We start from the raw sequence: 19,582 nt of genomic DNA, 5'->3' as shown, positions 1-19,582 counted from the left end.
GTCGTTCATCTTTGATTTAAAGGAGTTATATTATGCAAAATTGACTTTTTTGAGTTTTACATCATGTTATAATGTTACTTCCTCATCATAAACATACCTGAATTTAATTCTTTCATACATAATTGAGAAATCTCTACTGTGGCAGCCATTCGGGGGTGCTTAAACGGTAATATTTCCACAAAACTCTTCCTTGGAACTGACTCACAGAGCACCCCTCCCTCATGCCTTCCCCACACAGTTCCACCAGACCTCTAGCTGCTGGCCTTATCATATGTACCATTTCTCAGTCCAAGGCTTCTAAGAACTGTTGAAAATAGCTTAAAGGAACATTGTTGTGATGCCATGCTGAAAGCAGAGTACCAGAAAGAATGAGCTTCTTAAAGAGATAAGCCAATTTCAATGCAGCAAGTCAAATTTCTTTGAAGTTGTGTTTGATATGTTGAGATATTTTTATAACAACTTGTGGCAACAGTTACTTGATTATGCTTTAAAATGGCACCATGTGTCTGGAAAATACATAATATCCTCTTCCTCGAAAAGCTCTAGCAACTTCTTTCTAATAGAATTGACATTTTGACAATATGCAGTGTTAGAAGAAATAAATGTATTCTTCGTCTTCTTTTCATTATTATTATTAAACTGTTTGCATGCAACTCAATGGGTTCAATTTAAAGGGGCAGTATTATGTAAATTGACTTTTTTGAGCCTTACATCATGTCGTTATTCCTTCATCACAATCACACCTGGAGTGCTACCTTGATTCTTTCATGAATGCTTCCCATCTTCCGCCTCACAGAGCATGTATACTTTCATATTGTGCCTGGACAAGGCATAAAACTGCTCCTTTGAACGTTTTGCTGTAAAATAGTACCACTTGCTGGTCGTAAGATAAAATGCAGCTTTTACCTTTTACCTTAGCCACACTTTTTGCCTCACATAACAAAAAATAGGTTACAAATTGGAATAAACCTCTTTCAGAAGTTCCAGATACTACAACAATGACTAAGTTTTAGGTGTGGTGAAATATTAAAGCTGGCATTACAGTCCAAAGAAAGTACATACGCTAATGGCTGTGTTACCTGCAGACATTTATGTTAACTGATATAAAAACTTTTCTCAGATTCCAAAATGAAATCAGCATTAATAGATAATGTTTATCAGAAGTCCCCATACCCTTGTCCCGAGGGCCCACTATTATTTGTCTTAGGTATTTCCTTGAAGCTGCACACATGACTTAAATGAATGACTTATTATCAAGATCCTACAGCAATGGCAAACTATAACAGACAATGCAATCACCTGAATCAGCTGTGTTTTAGTGGGGATACATTTAAAACTAGCCCCTGAGGACCAGGATTGGGAACGACTGGTTTCCATGATTAGGCTGTGCATTACTTGTTATTGACCAATGAAAATGATTAATAATAACAATGACACTGAAAATTTTAGCAAAGCAAATTTTTATTGCCATTTATTCCAAGTATTTGATATCGATGAAGCCTGCACGCTGGTTCATTTATGCATAAAATTTTTTAATTACATTTTGCTAATTCTTTAACATGAAAAAAGCACTTTTCAACATGCCCCATAATTTATTACAATAACAAACCAAAGCTTGAATGTGTGTGTGCTATGGAAAATACTAAACATATGTTTTTTCCCCACTCTATCTGCAAGTAATCCTATAAGAGGGAGGCAGAGAAAAAGGAGGAAAGACATGCAGCAAAGGTACCCAGGCCGGGAGGACTGCATTTAGATCCTTAAGCCCTATATACGCGAGGCTCCAATACTGAACATCTTTGGTTGCTTGGTATTAAATAGGAACTCGTGATATTTAATTTAAAAAAAACAATACGGAACATCTTAGTAATTAAATTATTTCACTTTAAATGGTTCAACATGTACCGTTTCAGGAAAAAAAGAGGTACTGAAACTGTAAGAAGCTTACAAAAAAAAAAAACAAAGAAGGAATACAGAAAATCCACGTAATATGATTTCTTGCATTATTCCTTCATTGATTTTGAGATCGAAAAGCATATGAAAAAAACAAAAACAAATGCTTTCCCTCTGACGTGCGGGATCTGTGAAGGAGTGAACCATCTTGAACTTACACTCTCTTTGAGTAAGCCATCGATATGTTCTGAAGTGAGTCATCTTGCTCTTGTTGCGTCTCTGACCGGAGCATATAAAAGCTCAACTATGACGTCACCGTCAGGTACAGGGGATTAAAGATGGCCCCTTCTCACGCGCTGAGGTGCTGTAAACGGGCTCTAAATTGGGTACCTGTTCTGTTTATTAACCTGGTTGTCGCCTGGTCCTATTATGCCTATGTCGTGGAACTCTGTGTGTGTAAGTAACCGGCATGTTGTTGAGTGTTTGGCCGCCTTCGGGTCGGATATATGCGAATGTTTGACTGTTTCATGGTTTTCAACTTTGATGAACGGGTTTGAATTGAGACTTAAAATCAGACTGCGCGTCTGTCAGACCGGGTCAGAAGAAACCGCAACAAAAGGTCAGGGAGATAATAAAACGCCGATTTTACTCGGTGAAACACATGAACAGCTCGAAAATATGCATGTAACTGTAGCAGAAATGTAACTAACTTCGGAATAATGGGGTAATTTTGACCTATTGATGAGGAACTTCAAAGGTTAGTTTCAAATTACCGTGCAACATTGCACATTATTAAGTCAATCACTTCTAGTCATTGTTTCCCCTTATTTTGAAATTGCTTTGATATTTAACTGTCCCTTTTTCACTTTATAACATTTTACAAAGGGCTAGGTTTTATATCTAAGATTTGTTTTGTCTCATTTAATTATTTACGTTTATTTTTCAGTAAGTCTATAAATATAGTTGGATAGATATTAGTTCAGTTAAACATTTTAAAGATTTTATTTAATTGTTTTTGTGTTTTATTGCTTTTTCCCTGACTAAACTTCTGCAACACAAAGTCAGGCGATATTTGAGTTTATATCATAGCAGATAATAAAAATTACATGTTATTTGCTTTCGTGCTTTTTAACATTTACTGATTTTTTTCTCTAAATGATTCTTTAATTGATTTTAATATACAATTCAGAATGTTTTCCCCATATGATGTTATTATTATATATATATATTTTCATTTGTGACTGTTAAAATCATTTTAATGTCCCTTCTAAGATTTGGAAAATTATCTGCTATCCCATAAATAAAACAAGTTTTGCACTGGGCCTAATACTGAAATTTGTTTTTTAATTTCCTGTTATTAATTTTCCAAGCCTTATTTCAGCACATTTTTATTTATTTATATTTTTAGAAACTCCTATGCCGTACAAAAAGAACAAAAAAACCCCCCAATCTATAAGTTATGCATTTATCAGCGTAGATCTACCAGCTGTGGTTAGATCGGGGCATCCGTGGTCTTTAGACAAAGCGGCCTGTGATGGGTGGGCCACTGCTGCCCGTGCCAGGCTGTAGCCACATGGCGCGAGAGAGGAGGCTGTGTCTGTGTGTGAGATGAATTCATGCATTTCCAATAGCATCCATTCAAATTCTCTGACATTATATTTTGTCCTGTCTTGTATAGATACAATCCCCAAAACAAATAATGCAGAACGAAGTAAGTGCACTCACACACACGTGTTCAGTCACTTAATTTGTTTATTAATGCCACGTGTTTTATTGGTGGCACTATGTGAACGATAACCAAGAATAAATCATTTTATTTTCCTTAACAGTCAGCTATTTGGTCATCTTTCACATTTTCCTTGCCATGTTCATATGGTCCTACTGGAAAACGATCTGGTCCAAACCAGCCAGTCCTTCAACAGCAGTAAGCAAATGTTCATTGTTTCTGATAAAAAAAAAAAAAAAAAGCTTAAGCAAAATGTTTTCAGATTAGTTCAATTTAATGAATCTATTTATATCCTGCAACCACAAACTGGCACATAAGATTTCATTCTCTTTATATTTGCAAATGAAAACCTGAATGTGTGTATTTGTAATCAGCAACTTCTCTCTGGCACATCTAAATAAACTATTTTGAGGCCAATTGCCTTCAGAAGTCATCAAAACAGCAAACGACAGTCCACCACCTGTGTGTAATCTAATGTCTGTATAAAACCAGCTGAGATGTTTGGAAAGGGACGGGGAAAGTGGTCAGAGTTTATGGAAAATACAGAAATAAACTCTTCATGCACTCGATGCACACTTAAAGCTTGATTCTCTGTTAATTGCATCAAAAAGAGGTTATCTAAACAATATTGACCCCGGCTATCTGAATACAAACACACATCTCACTTTTGAGATTCCTATTTAACTATATTTAAAAAGGTTCAAGTGGTTTTAATAATTTTGCAAATCACAACATGTCGCTCACTCTCTGACTCCTGCTTTGTTTGGATGTTAGTTTGCGTTGCCCCGAGTGGAGAAGGAAATGTACGAGAAGGAGCAGCGAGCTGAAGTGCAGCAAGAAATCCTGAAGAAAGTGGCCAGGAATTTACCCGTGTACACACGCACCGCTGGAGGAGGTGAGGCTCTCCTTTCTTCACAACTGATTGTGTTTTGGTGTTTGCTGACTATCAGTGCTGTTAATAGAGGAAGAAAGCAGTTCCCCCCCTGACATAAACTATGTGCATAATTGTTAGGTCAGACTTATTTTTTAGGATTATTTTTGAATATTTTGATTAATTCAAAATGTCAATAAACCTCAAACATGGATGTTTCAGAAAGTAAAAGTGAGGTTTTGGCATTCTTTAGAGGAGAATATGCACCATTACTGGGCTACTATTATTTTGCAAAATTGCTATGCAACTGAATGAAAGACACACATTTTCTTATCTTACTTTATTTTTATCTGGTTCAGTGACTGTAAATGAACAACTCAGAGCTGTCCAATAAATATTTCTGACTCTTAAAATAAAAGAAATTCAGTCATCGAATTTTGAAAAGATCACTGTTCTTTTCAATAACGGTGATCAGCCTTCCATTCATGGAGTCAGGCATCTTCTTGATCTGTAAAGAAACGTTTGATTGCGCAGATATTGGAACGTGATCTGAGAACAGTCTCAAGAATGCTGCATCCCGCTGAGAGACTTTTGGTTATTTTTTAAAGTCAGTTAAATTTCTTTTTTTTCTTTTTTGGCCTAAAGGGGAAAAAAACTGCCTAGTAATTATCCACAAGTATTTGTAGGGTATAGACCTCCTTAGGCCATCTTCCCTTATTACACAGATATACATCTGCCACTATGCTTAAATCCATTAAGTAGTCAAGTTTATCCAGCCTGGAGTCAGAGAATATGCTGAAAAATAATGATAGTCAAAATAATCACTTGCCTAAGAATTGTGCACACAATATACACCTTTATTACATAATAAAACAGATGAAATGGCAAGCACCAACATTTAGTCTTCCTGTTTAGGGTATGAGTGCAGCTCATGCAGACTGTAAGTTGTTCCTCTTTTTATGAATATCATACGACCTTCCTTTGTTTACGGAAATGTCGGAGGGTTAATTGGACTCCAGTGCACCTTTTTTTCTCTGTGGACTTGCGCCTGAGTAGTTTAGTCTCATGTCATTCCTCCTGCTGAGATTTATAGCACCGTAAAAGAAAAGAAACTAAGAAAAAATCACTTAGCAATTGTTAGACTTAAATGATAAAATATTATGTAATTGAAATGTTTGTATCAGCTTACTAACATCCACTATTTCATTATGCTGATATTATCCTGCTTGTGTTTGTCTCCTAATAGCCATCAGGTACTGTGACTTCTGTCAAGTTATCAAACCCGATCGCTGTCATCACTGCTCATCATGTGAAAAGTGAGTCCTTCCTTAAAATGTACCAGGGTTGAGGTTTGTTTTTAATTAATCCGAAGAAGTGTGTTTCAAGTTAGCTCATTTTTAATGTTTTCTTTTAAATTTTGAGAAGAACTGATGCGAATATGTTGTCATTCAGGGTCCCTACCAATTTTTACATTTCCGATCTCAGTATCTTTCCAGACCTAACAAGACAGTGTAGGAACCCAGGTTATTTAAATCTAATGTTATGGCCTTCACCTTTAATAGGACTGTGTATATCAATACTTATGTTGGAGTTTGAGATTCTCCGACATAATTAGGAAAATTACTCTTTGAACGTAATTGTAATGAACTCATCTGGAAGAAACTCCTATTTTTGTCAATTGAAAAAAAAATATGACAGATTCAAATTTGTGAATCAACACATGATGCTAATTGATTGTTTATTATTTCTTTTTTGTCTCTGTAAGCAACAAAAGATTGTCGTTCTCACACACTGGTAAACTTACAAAACGTAATGTCAAATGTTCCTGTTGTAGTTTATCATAAGGCAAACACTTTCCAATGATTCGGTTCCGAGTATCTGACATCAAGTAATGTAAAAAAAGAAGAGCCTCAATGTAAATGAACCTAATGGAAAAAGTTTTTTATTTTGTTAGGTTGTAGTGATACAACAGCTTAAATATGTATCAAAAGCTGATTGTATACTGGAAACCTTCTGTGATATTGTATTTTGCTCGTCTTTCATTTTTTAAAAAAATATATCCTTGTTGTAATTAATGAGTAGAAGAAATATTTAAGTTGGATTTTTTTTTTCAATGCTCATATCGTTCTGTTTTTCTATATTTCCATTTGTCAAGGTGTGTGCTGAAAATGGACCATCACTGCCCCTGGTGAGGTTTTGATTCAACAGATACATTTAATTTTTTTACATTTTCATTTTCAAATATAATATTAATTGTGTGAAAATAAGCATATTTAAAAAAATATATACATTCTGAGCTGTTTTCTCCAATTTGTCACTGATTTTGTTTTTCAGGGTGAATAACTGTGTTGGGTTCTCAAATTACAAGTTCTTCATTCTGTTCTTGGCCTATGCAACGCTCTACTGTGCTGTTATTTGTGCAACTGTAGTGCAGTATTTCATCAAATTCTGGACAGTGAGTACAGAAGCTTCCTCTAAAATACCCGTTTAGCAATTCACTTCTGCACAACAAGTTGTTTATCAATCTGATGGGCCGTTCTTTTGTGGTTGGAGGGTGTAGTAATGTTTCTATTAAAAATGTTAGGAAAATATCAGGAATTCAAAAACATTACTAGAGAAAAAAGTTGCACAAGTGAAGTTTCTCACATCGTTTTCCTTTTGTCCTCTCCTGTTTCAGAAACAGCTTCCTGACACACACGCCAAATTCCACATCTTGTTCCTGTTTTTTGTGGCGGCCCTCTTCTTCATTAGCATAGTGTCACTTTATAGCTATCATATGTGGCTTGTGGGGAAGAACAGAACCACTATAGGTAAACATAAACCAGTGCTTTGATTTATCTTCTTGATCCTTCCTTAAATATTCATCGCTGATTAAATAAAAAAATATATTTTTTTTTCTAGAGGCTTTCAGAGCTCCTGTTTTTGCAAATGGTCCAGACAAAAATGGCTTCTCCCTTGGCTTTAAACGAAATATAGCTGACGTATTTGGAGAAGAGACAAAGTACTGGATTTTCCCAGTTTTCTCAAGGTCAGTCTACCAGTGTTACACAATGGCGAAAAAATTATTGGTGCTATCGCATTTGGGCTTAAAAGTAGTTCTTCCACGGCTGCTTAAGGTTTACAGTAACATTTTAAATTGATCAACATATTTCTTCTTATTGCAAGTAAAAGTGTTTTCGAGTCGCTCCGAGAATTTGTGGAGGCAAGTAAAGATAATACTTAAGATGATCAGTCAAAAATATAAGTGGAAACGTAGGATATGTCTGTGTTGGTAACAAAGTTATTGTTAAATAAAAATGACTTTCAATCAAAATCTGCCAGATTTAAAAAATAATCTTGCCTTTAATTAAACTCTTTAACTTTTAGCATGACTTCCAGAATCTTACAAGTCACAAAAGTTTAAAAAAGATTAGCTTTGGTTTATTGTTTTTATTTTTTTTATTTTAGAGAATTAAAATAAGGGCACTCTTATTTCCTGTCCACTATAAGCACATTTGTCACAGTTTGGTATCAAAAGTAGAAAATTCAGTTGTAGGTCAACATTTGTTGGCAAAAGCCAACATGAAGCTTTTCTTGATTTAAAGAAATTTTTTCAAAATGTTTGCTTCATTTAGATTGTTTTAATGTTTTCTTAGAGGTACCTTTCTTATTTCTGATCAGAAATAAACATTTTGGCTGACTGAAAATACATTTTCTCTTTTTTTATATTCCTCAGTCAGGGAGACGGCCATTCTTTTGTCACCAGATTGGTACACATAGACCCTGAACAAGCAAACAGTGTCCTCCAACAGAACGGAAAAATGTTTGTATTTCTTTTTTTTCCATACATTCAAATTGTGATCTTTTTCCTTTTGACAATTGTTCTAATCTCTGTTGTGAATTTAATCACAGTCCTGTTGCTGGAGAGACCAACCTTTCTGTGGTTGCTGATGATGAGCCTCACACAGAGGGCAAAAGCATAGAGAAAACTGGTATGCATCTCCTTTTTGTTTTTTTTTTTATTCCATTTGTTTTTTTTCGTACAGGTCAGTCTTCCACTTTGCCACTTTTTTGTACCTGCTTTCATGTTTGCAAAACAAATAATCTGTAATTCTGTTACATTTGTTACATGTTGAACAATCAGATCTCCAATGTAGGATGGAGCTTGATGTTTATACATCATGAGAAGTTTGAATTTTAATGTGATTTTAATAGGAAAAGTACTCTAATTTTAAAATAACAAATGTATGGCCTAGTTTTTCAGCATCACTGCTGGACAAAATGTGTCTGATTTATAAATGGCCACATCTGAGAACAGGGAGGAAAACTGCTATTTTGATTTACGGTAATTTTTTTCTGATGAGTAAAAAGTGAGACTTCATACTTCTCTATCTTTCTCTTTTTATTTTAGTTTCAAGTTTTTCTAGTTTGTTTTGATCAACTTAGCTGTCCACATTATTGTAGTATGACCACACAACTCAATTTAAATAAATTAAATAACCTCAACTGCTGTGTTTTCTACAAACAGGATTAGTGGACTGCTATTATTACTTTTTTTGGAGTTTGTAACCAACATCCATTTAGCTTTTGGACAATTAAAAGCCATTAAATAAAGCCACTGTTTTTGTTTTGTAATTTAGATTAAATGCTAAATGTAAATGTAAATGATTAGTGTTCACAAGAATACATGACTTTGCCATAATCATCATGATAGAATTTATAATTGTAAAAACAATGGGTCCACGGACAGAACAAAAATGGGTCGAAAAAGTTGAACATAACTGTTTTTTAACACCTTTGTTTCAGATGGAGGTCAGATGGTTGCCGTGACAATGGACAGTGAGCCTTAAAAGGTACAGCTTGATATTTTTTAGCATTTCAAGGTGTTTTGTTCTCTTGCTTCCTTCACTTATATTCTGCCACATCCCCCTGCAGGTCACACACTCCTCTGTAATTATATCAGGGGCATTGCCTTAAACGAGGAACATCAATACCTCCAGGACCATCCGTGGCACCAAAAACAATACTGTTGTCATGACAACAAACTCTCTACAGCAACTTTGTAGACTGCAACAGTCTGAAGCTTGTCAGAGATTTGGGATTTTATTTTTATTAATGGTTTCACCTTAAACAAATCTCTGAGAGCTAGCATACGTTTTCAATGTCTGCACATAGTAACCAGCATACATTTCATCAAGAGACTCATCTTTTCTCAGTATTAACTAACTGTTTCAACGCTAAGGCTTCAATCAGATTCTTTTTGTAGAGCCACTAAAGTATGATTTGATTTACAAGTTTTGAATAAGAGACTCTAACATTATCGGTGTCTGTCACGTGTTATAAGTGTTTCACTATAAACACGGTTCAATTATCAGGGTCTGTAATAAACAGTCGCATGGTCTCAAACTTTAGTTTACAATATGTTTGGAAATATTTAAAACCCCGTTTTGTTTACACATTTCATACGTTTTCGTCTTTCTAGATGGTTAAGAAATACTCATGATGTTGGTTGAAAACGCAAGAGCCAAAGCTGGGAACATTTGAATGATTTCAGTAGCATGACTTGTAGTGCTGCAAAGGGATTGATGTGACTACAATTTTTCATTCCACTGTTTATTTTCATGTTTTTATAGTGCAACGTTTATTTATTTGAAAGCAAGGGAAAATACTAATTCACAATTAAATTTGGTGATGAACTCAGAAAGGTCAGGGGCGTTTGGTTCAAGGTGTCCTTGAATCAAAACCAATATGGACAGAAAAGGAAAGAAGATTTTTATACCTCGAGCGTGTAAACAATTATATTCCGCTCTGTCCTGCCGGTCCTTTTTTCATGAGTGGGTCAGATAAGTCAGTAATAATTATTCCTTTTAGTGATAATGATGCACAGCTCCTTATGAGTTTTGACTGATAATTGATTTCTAGATTGCCATCTGATGTGAATTTACTGATATTTATGTCTAACTTCACTGACTGAATATTTAAAGCACAATTTGTTTGCTTCAGCTGCTAATGTATTTAAATTTGTAAATAACTGCTTTTTTATTGCACAAACTGTTGATGCGACAATATTTGGACTTGTAACAATAAATCTTATTAAAGCACTTTTAAGGTGTCATTCTTCATTGTGAGAGTCTGACGTCTTCAGATCTTTATCACAGCGACACATCTGAGGTTATTGACATCCCAGTCAGATGAAGTGACTTCCCTTCCTCAGGTGACTGAGTAGGGTTGGGAATATGTGTAAAAACTTTTTTGTGTGTGTGCGTTTCATGACATCTATGATCCAAGATTAACAAGAATTGCCTAATGGATAAACCTTTTTTTTTTTTTTTATTGGTGTATTCAATTGTTTTTCAATATGACTTTGCATGAGAACTATGGTAAATGATTTATTTTTAATCCACATTGAAATTCACCACCTTGGCAACCTAGGTAACATTTTACTTCATTTTGATTTTCAGTTAAGATATTGATTTTTGAACGATTTGAGACTTAAAATAAAAATGACCTTCTTTTTTTCTTTTTAAGAAAGTTTAGTTCTTTGATCTTGCAACCAAACTCGCTTCATCTGATGGTTGATGTTCAATTATGGGATGTTTGATTAGGTGGAGACCTGAAGATGGTGAAGAGTGTCAAGATTTAGCTTTCGTCAAAAGTAATGTATTTTTATCATCATGCCAATTTATTTATGTACTTGTATATACCCATTTAATTTTTACTGGTATTTTTCTTGTAAGATATATATATATATATATACAGTATATATATATAACAAACTATGTTTGTGTTTTTTTTCCTTGCTTATTTCTTTGTTGAAAAGCGCTGTAATGGCGCTTTTCAACAAAGAAAAGCGCAATTTTTCTTTGGCGTTTTTTATTGGACTGACTGTCCAATAAATTTTAAGCAATTGTCTATAAATTCTGCTAGTGAGACAAAAGGTGAATTATCTGTAATTTATGACAAGATTTGTTTTTAGAAATATTAAATTTGATGTACTTTAGTTAATGTTCACTGGTCTCAAAGTTGTTTTAACCTTTACATACAATTAACATACAATTGGTGTCAAGGACTAATCCTGGGCTAGGTATATCTAGTACCTAAAACTGTAAAGATACACTTTTTTACACAATTTTGTATCTTTATTTTCTGAAACCCATCATACAACTACCCAACTTCCTTGGATGTCATTGCCATTGGAAGCTGCCTTTGGTAAATATTGTTGCAGGATCGCTACCCTACTCTAACACACAAACTTTAATTTAATCACCAGTTAAGCCAGGCTGCTAATGGTTTTGTAGACATGTTGAAACTATCTTAGTCATTGCTTTACACACCATTAAAAGAAATCTAAGAGAAAATTGTTTTTTTAATGTCAGGTCCTCGTGTCTTTTTCCAGGACTTTGACATAATTATTTATTTCTTTATTGCATCAACATTGGACTATTGTAATAGTTTTGGTATCAGCAAGTTTTCCATTGGTTGCGATTTGTCCAAAGTGGTACCACTTTCTCACAGGCTCGCACAAAACGTGATTGTTCTTTAATCAGGACCTTAGCTTTAAGTAAAATTTTATAGATGGCTTATTTGAAATATATAAGCATTCACAATTCTCACAGGCAAGATGTGTATTAAACTGACCTTTTCTCCAGAAAAAAGGTACATGGAGAGTTATTAACAGGACAAACTTAACCAGATAAGGTGAATGGCCCCAGTGTCACTCAATACTGTTCTTTTTACAATAGCTGCAAATAGGAAGTAGAGTAACAGTTTACACATTGTCCAAGATTTTACAATAATCAGCTCTCATTATTGCTACACTTACAAGTGTAATAGGAAAAGTGTAAAAGGCTAAAATGTTTTTTTGTTTGTTTGTTTTTTTCTCTAAACACTTTTGCAATCCCATCGCTCATATTTAATGGAACAGTTAAGAATGCTACTTAATTTAAACTTCATTTGTATTGAAAACTGTGGGCAAAATTTGACTCCAAATTATTGTGGTGTAATTAACGTGAGTTGTAAATTGCTGGAGAAAATTGCTTTTATGTCTTTATACTCTTTTTATATTTTCAGCTGAGGAATCAACACGCCCTCTCAAAGTCCAGTCCTCCTTTTTAATGCTCCGTCTCTCCCTATTCACTAAACCCCTGTCCTTGATGTTTCCCTAATTACTATGACTCAAGACTGTGAATGAATAAGCAACAGTAACTGGTGTTTTTACATTAACCAGTGAGCTATAGGTGGTCCTCCTTCATTTCTTCGCACATGCCTGGAGTGTAAAAGGCAAGGTTGTTTCTGTAACCAGAATCTACTTGCAATGTGAAAGGAGCAGCGGATTGCCTCTTACGTTTTTATTTTATTTTTTTATTTTTACTTTTACCACTGGTTCTATTCCAAGCTGCAGTTATTTAATAGAAGTTTCTAGGAAGAGCACATGGCCACCATGGATGAAGCCGTGGAAACCACCGTTGATCCGGCGTGTCTACAGGAACCTCCACTGGCTCTGGACATGCTCATGCGTAAGTGATCCACATTACAACATCCTGCTTGCTGATTATGTTTTCTTATCAGTTTGAGCTAATGACATGAGCTCTTTACTGAACGTTGGCCTTTATTAGTCTGTGACTCTGAAAGTACTGACTTATCTTACCCATTTACTGTCTACTGATAAATAATCCAATCTCCTTCCGCCTCTCTTGTTTCTCTATTTTTCCATACCAGAGCTAGATGTGTTTGGGATTTGCCTCTATTCCATGCTCTCCTTCATGTCCTTTGTTACCCTGCTGCTGTACCTGGAGCAGTGTGTGTACATTTACAAAAAGGTGTCCTATCCCAAGAAGACAACCATTATCTGGATAAGTGGTGCTGCACCAGTAAGCATTAAGGACCCACATACAATAACTGAATACCGGATACTTCTTGACTTGAAACATGAAAAACAGAACACAAAAACAACACATTAAAGTAATGCAGATCATGTGTGACATATTTGTGTGTGTTTCCATATTTTTTGTGTCTCAGGTCATCGCCACCATGGCCTGCTGTGGGATGTGGGTTCCCCGCGCCGTTATGATCACAGACATGACATCAAACTGGTGGGTTTTCTTTCCATTCCTTTGACCCAGCAAGGTCATGAAGGCCCCATATGAGACTGTTCAGGCCAAGTGGGCCTTTGTTCAAACTTGGACTCTTGTATAAGGCACTCTTGGGTTGGTTAAACACAACTCATATCAAGAAAGGCAGGTAGTCTCTGATGGGCCTCAAATGGATTTAAAAAAAGCTTTATGTTTACATTTCTCAACACATAGGACCCATAAGAATCTCACTTTTTAGCACTATCCATCCATTTTCTAATACTCTTGTCCCTAGTGGGGTCGGGAGGGTTGCTGGTGTCTATCTCCAGCTAACGTTCCGGGCGAGAGGCGGGGTTCACCCTAGACAGGTCACCAGTCTGTTGCAGGGCAACACCGAGACAGACATGACAGACAACCATGCACACACACACACACACCTTGGGAGAATTTAGAAAGACCAATTAACCTGACAGTCATTGATAGGTTTATTTTAATAATATGAAAACATAACCTTTCAAATAAACTCACAAGTAAATGAACTTAGAAAATGTTTCTAACAGTCATGTTTTTGGACTGTGGGAGGAAGCCGAAGTACTCCTTCTATGTAAGCTTTACTTTAATCCTTTACACAACAATCGAAGGAGAGCAGTTTCAGCAACATATACAATCTGCATTCCTGTAGCATACCAAGGTTGTCCTCTGTGTTTGTTGCTAGAAGACTGCCTGGGGTGAATGGCCGCAGAGTAATAAATATAAAAGTCACAAAACCTCACCTGGAGTTCATAGTGTAATTTTAACTGCTTGATGAATCATTACACTCAAAGGTCAAAGCTCAATCTGCATGGAGAACAGAAAGTTTCTCTTGCTTCTTCTATAAAAACCAGGTGATTCAGTTTGAGTCAAAGCCAGTGGATATAATTATAATTATAATTAATTAATTAGCACAATAATGTTTTTTTTCCAACAACTGAAAACAGATGTTTAACAGATTTTGTCTCTCAAGATTTCAACCACTTTTTATCGCACAAGTCTTTAAATTTAAATAAGGCAGAGGATTTGTTGACAGACACTGCTGTGTTGTGGAAAAGGATTATTTTTCAAGAGATTTATTGTGGTTTGATGGTTTATCAGTATGTTAATTTTTGCATGACCGGAAGAGATGCAATCATTTTTCTAAATGCAACTTTGAACTTTGGCTGTATCCATAGGGCTGTATTCCTATCCTTGATCTGCTTGCATTAAGCACTCAAAAAATTATTTAACAACAAAGATGAAGTACTTCACAAAAGGTGCAGATGAATTAACATTTACTAAAAGAGGCAAAAATAGTCACAATTTTGTACATTTTATCTCTGTTCAGAAAAAGACATATTTGATTAATTAGTTAGTTAAATGTTTATTTTAAAAAAAAAAGCTTAAGGGAAGTTTCATTTATACATGTTTTCACTTTGACCTCATGTGCTGGTTGGATGCAGAAAACAAGTCAATTCTGACTTTTGTTAAGCATTAGTTGCTAAATGGACTCTTTTTGTAGCTATTTTGCAGTTGTGGTGTACAAGGTTCTGGTTCTGCTGGTTGAGGAGCTTGGAGGCACCAGTGATTTTCTACAACGATTTTCTGGGAAACCCTTCAGGATCAACACAGGACCCTGCTGTTGCTGCTGCGCCTGCTTTCCTCATGTACCAATGTCATGGTACTCTTACTTTTTTCCCCTTTACTCCTTCTTATTGTTACTTATTTTATGTCCAACCTTTGTTAATTTAAGTATTTTTTCTGCTTATTTGTTTCTTTCAGAGTAACTGTTCTTTCTGCGTTGGGCAATATGTTGTTACTGTAAACAATAATCTTGGTTTTTCTTCGTTTAGGAGGATGTTATTCCTGCTGAAGCTGGGAGCTATACAGTATGCAATCCTAAAAACAGTTCTCTCTATCCTTTCTGTTATTCTCTGGACAAACGGCACCTTTAACCTAGCTGATGTAAGAGTTTGAATTGATTCTCTTCACAAAAAAAGAAAGAGAAAAAAGAAGTGAACACTTAAGGATGTTCTTTCATTTTTTTAGCTAGAGATCACTGGAGCAACCATTTGGATCAACCCATTCATTGGTGTTCTCACCGTCATCTCCCTTTGGCCTGTCGGTATCATCTTCATGAACACCAACATCCTAATGCGCAGTCTGAAAATTATTCCCAAGTATGCCATGTACCAAGTGAGTCACTTATTCAGATTTATGGAATGCATGTTTTGTAATAAAGTAGCAAACAAGGTGGGGTTTAGTGTTTTTAAAATGTTTAGTTTTCTTGTTTTTGCTAGAGAATGAAATGTTTCCAATGCTAACATGCTTCTGTAAGATAATTCAAAGAAAAAAGTGAAGTTAATATTGAGTGTATGCTTTATAAATGTATTTCCTACTACTACAGCTACAAGCTTTTGGGTATTTGCAAAATATTTAGTACTTAAAGCTTTACTCTGTCTTTAACTCCACCCATCTTCCAACTCAGACTAGCTCCCATGTAGTTGTAAGGAAACCATGTCCACAGCATTACACTGCAACTTAGGGATGCAATGTTAGTAGCATATATATTTTTAAAGATTTTATTGGCTCTAGTGGCCTTTATTTGATAGTTAATTGACAGGAAAGCAGTCGAGAACAAAGGCCTCCATATGTGGGTTGTGCTTAACCCCTGCGCCACCACAGCACACCCTGTTAGTAGCATATGTAGACCACAATATAAATTTTTGCCATTCTTCCTCATTGATTGCTACATTGTAATTTAGCCACAAGTGGAAGATAGGTGTACAAATAGTTTTGCCTGACACTGTATCAATTTCAAGAGCTTCAACACTGTAAACATTGTGACTTCCTGGGCATGGATATCTGATGAATTATTTATGCCCTTTTCAGCTCATACTTATCCTGAGTCAGCTCCAGACATCCATCATCAACATCCTGGCCTTAAACGGATCCATCGCCTGCGCCCCTCCCCTCTCCTCTCAGGCTCGTGGATCCAGTAAGAGACAAAATCTAAATGTTTTTCAGCGACTTCAGCTGAAATATTACAACTTGTGTCACATCTTTTTCTCTTTGTGTGACTTTTCTGTGTGGTCTCTGCAGTGTTGAGTCAGCAGATAATGATTATGGAGATGTTCATCATCAGCCTCGTCACCCGGTCTTTGTACCGCAGAATGTATGACCCACTTCCCTCTGAGGAGCACGACAATGAGCAGAACAACAAGGCGGCCCTGAAGGCTGCTCTGGAGGAGCATGACGTTTAAGAGGAAGACGGAATGTCAGCACCTGTCTCTGACATGTATATAGGAAGCATATAAGTTAGAAAATTTGATATTTACATATTTTGCCTCATGATGTTTAAGGATAGGGTGCTTATTATTTATCAAGGTACGGTTTTGAGTAATTTTAAAAACAATTTACAGGGCACTTTTCAAAGTGAATTGTTTCTAGTTTATTATTTTTTGTATTTAGGTGATGGAATTTTCTTTCTTAATAATTACAACATATGGACCCAAGACAAAGTCCTGACGACTGACTGTGCTAAATGGGGAATGTTTACTTCAGAGTATATTTGAGCCCCCCTACAACCAAATACAAACCTATTACTCCAATGGCCATTTCTCTGAAGAAAAAAAAGCAAAAAAACTTTTCAGTCAGTAATTTATCAGACCAGCTAAAAATTTTGTTTTGTATTTAGTCTTTAACTTTATAAATAGAATGTTTTAGATGCCTCAGTTGGATTTGAGTATATTTCAGATTTTCAGCTAGACATGATTACATTTGGGTTATATTATTGAAAAAAACACACTGTGACATTTAGTTACTGACCAACCTCAGCCTCTTTTTCTACATATATCCTCACAAAGTTCTTACACAAAAGAAAACTTGTTTCATGTGCAGCTCAGTTTATGACTTCCTGGCAAATGTTGCCTCCCCCAAGACATGCTGCCCTGGGCAAAAAGCCAACTCACTCGTGTCAAAAACAGCCTTTAAGGTTCAGGGAAAAAAGTATTTTTGGACAGTCACATTGATCTACTGGATTATTTTTGCCTTATTCCTTCTTATGTAAATTTCTCTCAGATAATTATTAAGTGATATTGAGCAAATCCTCAGGAAGCAGAGTCTTTTTTTTCAAGTTCATAAGCGGACACCCTTTGGGTTTACATTTGAATAAAGAGGACTTATCTAAAACATATTTATATTCAGTAATGTGCCTGAATGTCTGCGTCAGTAAGAAATTGTGACTATGAGGTGTGATCTAAAATCTTGATTAATTTTGTATTAAAGTGGGAAAAGTACTGAAAAACTTTTTTTTATTGTATTTGTTCATTAAAGTTTAAAGTTTCTCACATCTGTTTCCCTCAATGCTTTGCATCATTTGAAGGCGGCGCACCACAGCTCCCATCTTTCCTGCAATTTGCAGGTGCATCATAAAACAATAGTTTCATTAAAAGGTTGATTTAGTTCCAAAAACGTAAAACTCTTATAGAATCAAATCAGGCAGCTATATTCCAATATTTGTCTGTTATTTTGCCTCTGGTTTTAAGGCAACAGATTTAGGCAAGGTCTTGGATACATCTTGGGTTGTCTCGTCAAATCCTGTTTTAACACAATCCACAGCTTGAGTGGACACATTCTTACATGGTCTCCTCTCAAGGCTACAATAATCATTATTGCTTCTACAACTATTTCTAACATGCTTTTTCCTTTCTCCTAACAACTTTGATGTACTCTGAAACCTGCCAGCTTCTTTATCAGCCTTTTGTGGCTTTTGTTCCATAAAGACAGAGTCAGGGACTGTTTACTGGACAAGACTCAACACAAATGTTTTCCCTATTGAAGGCCATGACTTTTGGGTATTATGACAAGACTATTTTTTTAATTGGATTTATGCAATCTAATTTTCTGAGCAAATAAATGTTGGATTTTTATTAACAGCAAGCCATAATAATTGGAGGAAAATGCTTGAAATGTATCACTGTGATGAATGTATGAAATTCGAGTTTCACTTTTTGAAATAAATTACCATTTGAGTTCAGTTGACAAATATACATATGTACGTCCTGTTCTCAAGCCTAGACAGTATCATGCAAAAAAAACGGTAGACAGATTTGTTCAAGGAAGGCTGACCCACTTACACGGGCTCATAAAGGCGCGGCAGAACATGTGGATGAGACAGCAGCTTTATTTTGGGACCCTTTACTTGCAAATCTGTGCCACATGATGTTCCCAATACAACCACAAGAGGTCGCATGAGTTTAACCTCAAAACCTTTTGTTAAAATCTAGTTTATTTCTTTTCCTCCAGTAAATATTCATTTTGGAAGGAAAATCAATCTTTTATTTTATTCTGTTTTAATCATTTTAAATTTATATACAAATCTGGATTTAGTTCAGAGTTATGCCTTTATTTAAGCAACATGGACAGTTAAATAATTTTAAATTTATATACAAATCTGGATTTAGTTCAGAGTTATGCCTTTATTTAGGCAACATGGACAGTCAATGGACTTACAAGAAACTTACTGTAGGTCAAATGCAAACTATTTCCCCATTTTAAATAATTGTGAACACAGGTTTTTGGTAGATTAAATATTTTTGCATTTAACAAATGTACATTTGATTTAATTTTTCTTTTTTTCAGAGTATGATTATGTATGGTGCAGGTGAAAAAAGCGAATATGTGTAAGACTTCCACTATTTGCAGTTTTTTCATTGACACTTAGGTAATTTGCAATAATTTGCCTGAGAATTTTTTTTTTTTAAATATAGCCAGGTTGTTCAGAAGTCCTATTCTGAATCTATTAATGGAGCATTTGTCTTTGCTGTTTATGTAAACACAGTCATCAGACAGAGAAAAAGAGAAGGCTGTGTTCAGACTGAGCTGATGACAGCCCCTGGCTCCGCATTGGTGACGAAAGCTGCTGAGCTCCTCAGTTGCCATGGCAGCCAGGGAGAGCAGCCAGACAAAAAAAAGAGCAAAGCAAAGGGGAGGTGCTTTGGAGGGAGAAATAGAGGAGAAAGGGTTGGA

At 35.5% G+C, this 19,582-nt stretch overlaps 2 protein-coding genes across 2 annotated transcripts; both read left to right on the top strand.

Moving 5' to 3' along the window:
- The first annotated feature begins 2,193 nt into the window (after positions 1-2,193).
- Positions 2,194-10,571, top strand: LOC114153375 (palmitoyltransferase ZDHHC20-like). The gene is made up of 13 exons (XM_028031894.1): positions 2,194-2,349; positions 3,572-3,604; positions 3,723-3,817; positions 4,394-4,514; positions 5,737-5,806; positions 6,646-6,678; positions 6,825-6,945; positions 7,168-7,300; positions 7,392-7,518; positions 8,206-8,292; positions 8,382-8,461; positions 9,276-9,322; positions 9,405-10,571. The coding sequence occupies exons 1-12, from the start codon at positions 2,232-2,234 to the stop codon at positions 9,317-9,319; spliced, it is 1,062 nt and encodes a 353-aa protein (XP_027887695.1). The 5' UTR covers positions 2,194-2,231; the 3' UTR covers positions 9,320-9,322; positions 9,405-10,571.
- A 1,804-nt stretch (positions 10,572-12,375) lies between these two features.
- Positions 12,376-17,179, top strand: LOC114152823 (organic solute transporter subunit alpha-like). Its single transcript, XM_028030887.1, has 8 exons — positions 12,376-12,985; positions 13,188-13,339; positions 13,488-13,561; positions 15,075-15,233; positions 15,406-15,517; positions 15,602-15,748; positions 16,445-16,550; positions 16,655-17,179. The coding sequence occupies exons 1-8, from the start codon at positions 12,901-12,903 to the stop codon at positions 16,813-16,815; spliced, it is 996 nt and encodes a 331-aa protein (XP_027886688.1). The 5' UTR covers positions 12,376-12,900; the 3' UTR covers positions 16,816-17,179.
- The last annotated feature ends 2,403 nt before the right edge of the window (positions 17,180-19,582 follow it).

Source organism: Xiphophorus couchianus, chromosome 11 (genome assembly GCF_001444195.1).
Source record: "Xiphophorus couchianus chromosome 11, X_couchianus-1.0, whole genome shotgun sequence".
Classification (NCBI taxonomy): Eukaryota; Metazoa; Chordata; class Actinopteri; order Cyprinodontiformes; family Poeciliidae; genus Xiphophorus; species Xiphophorus couchianus.
This window is presented reverse-complemented; position numbering and strand designations above follow the sequence as displayed.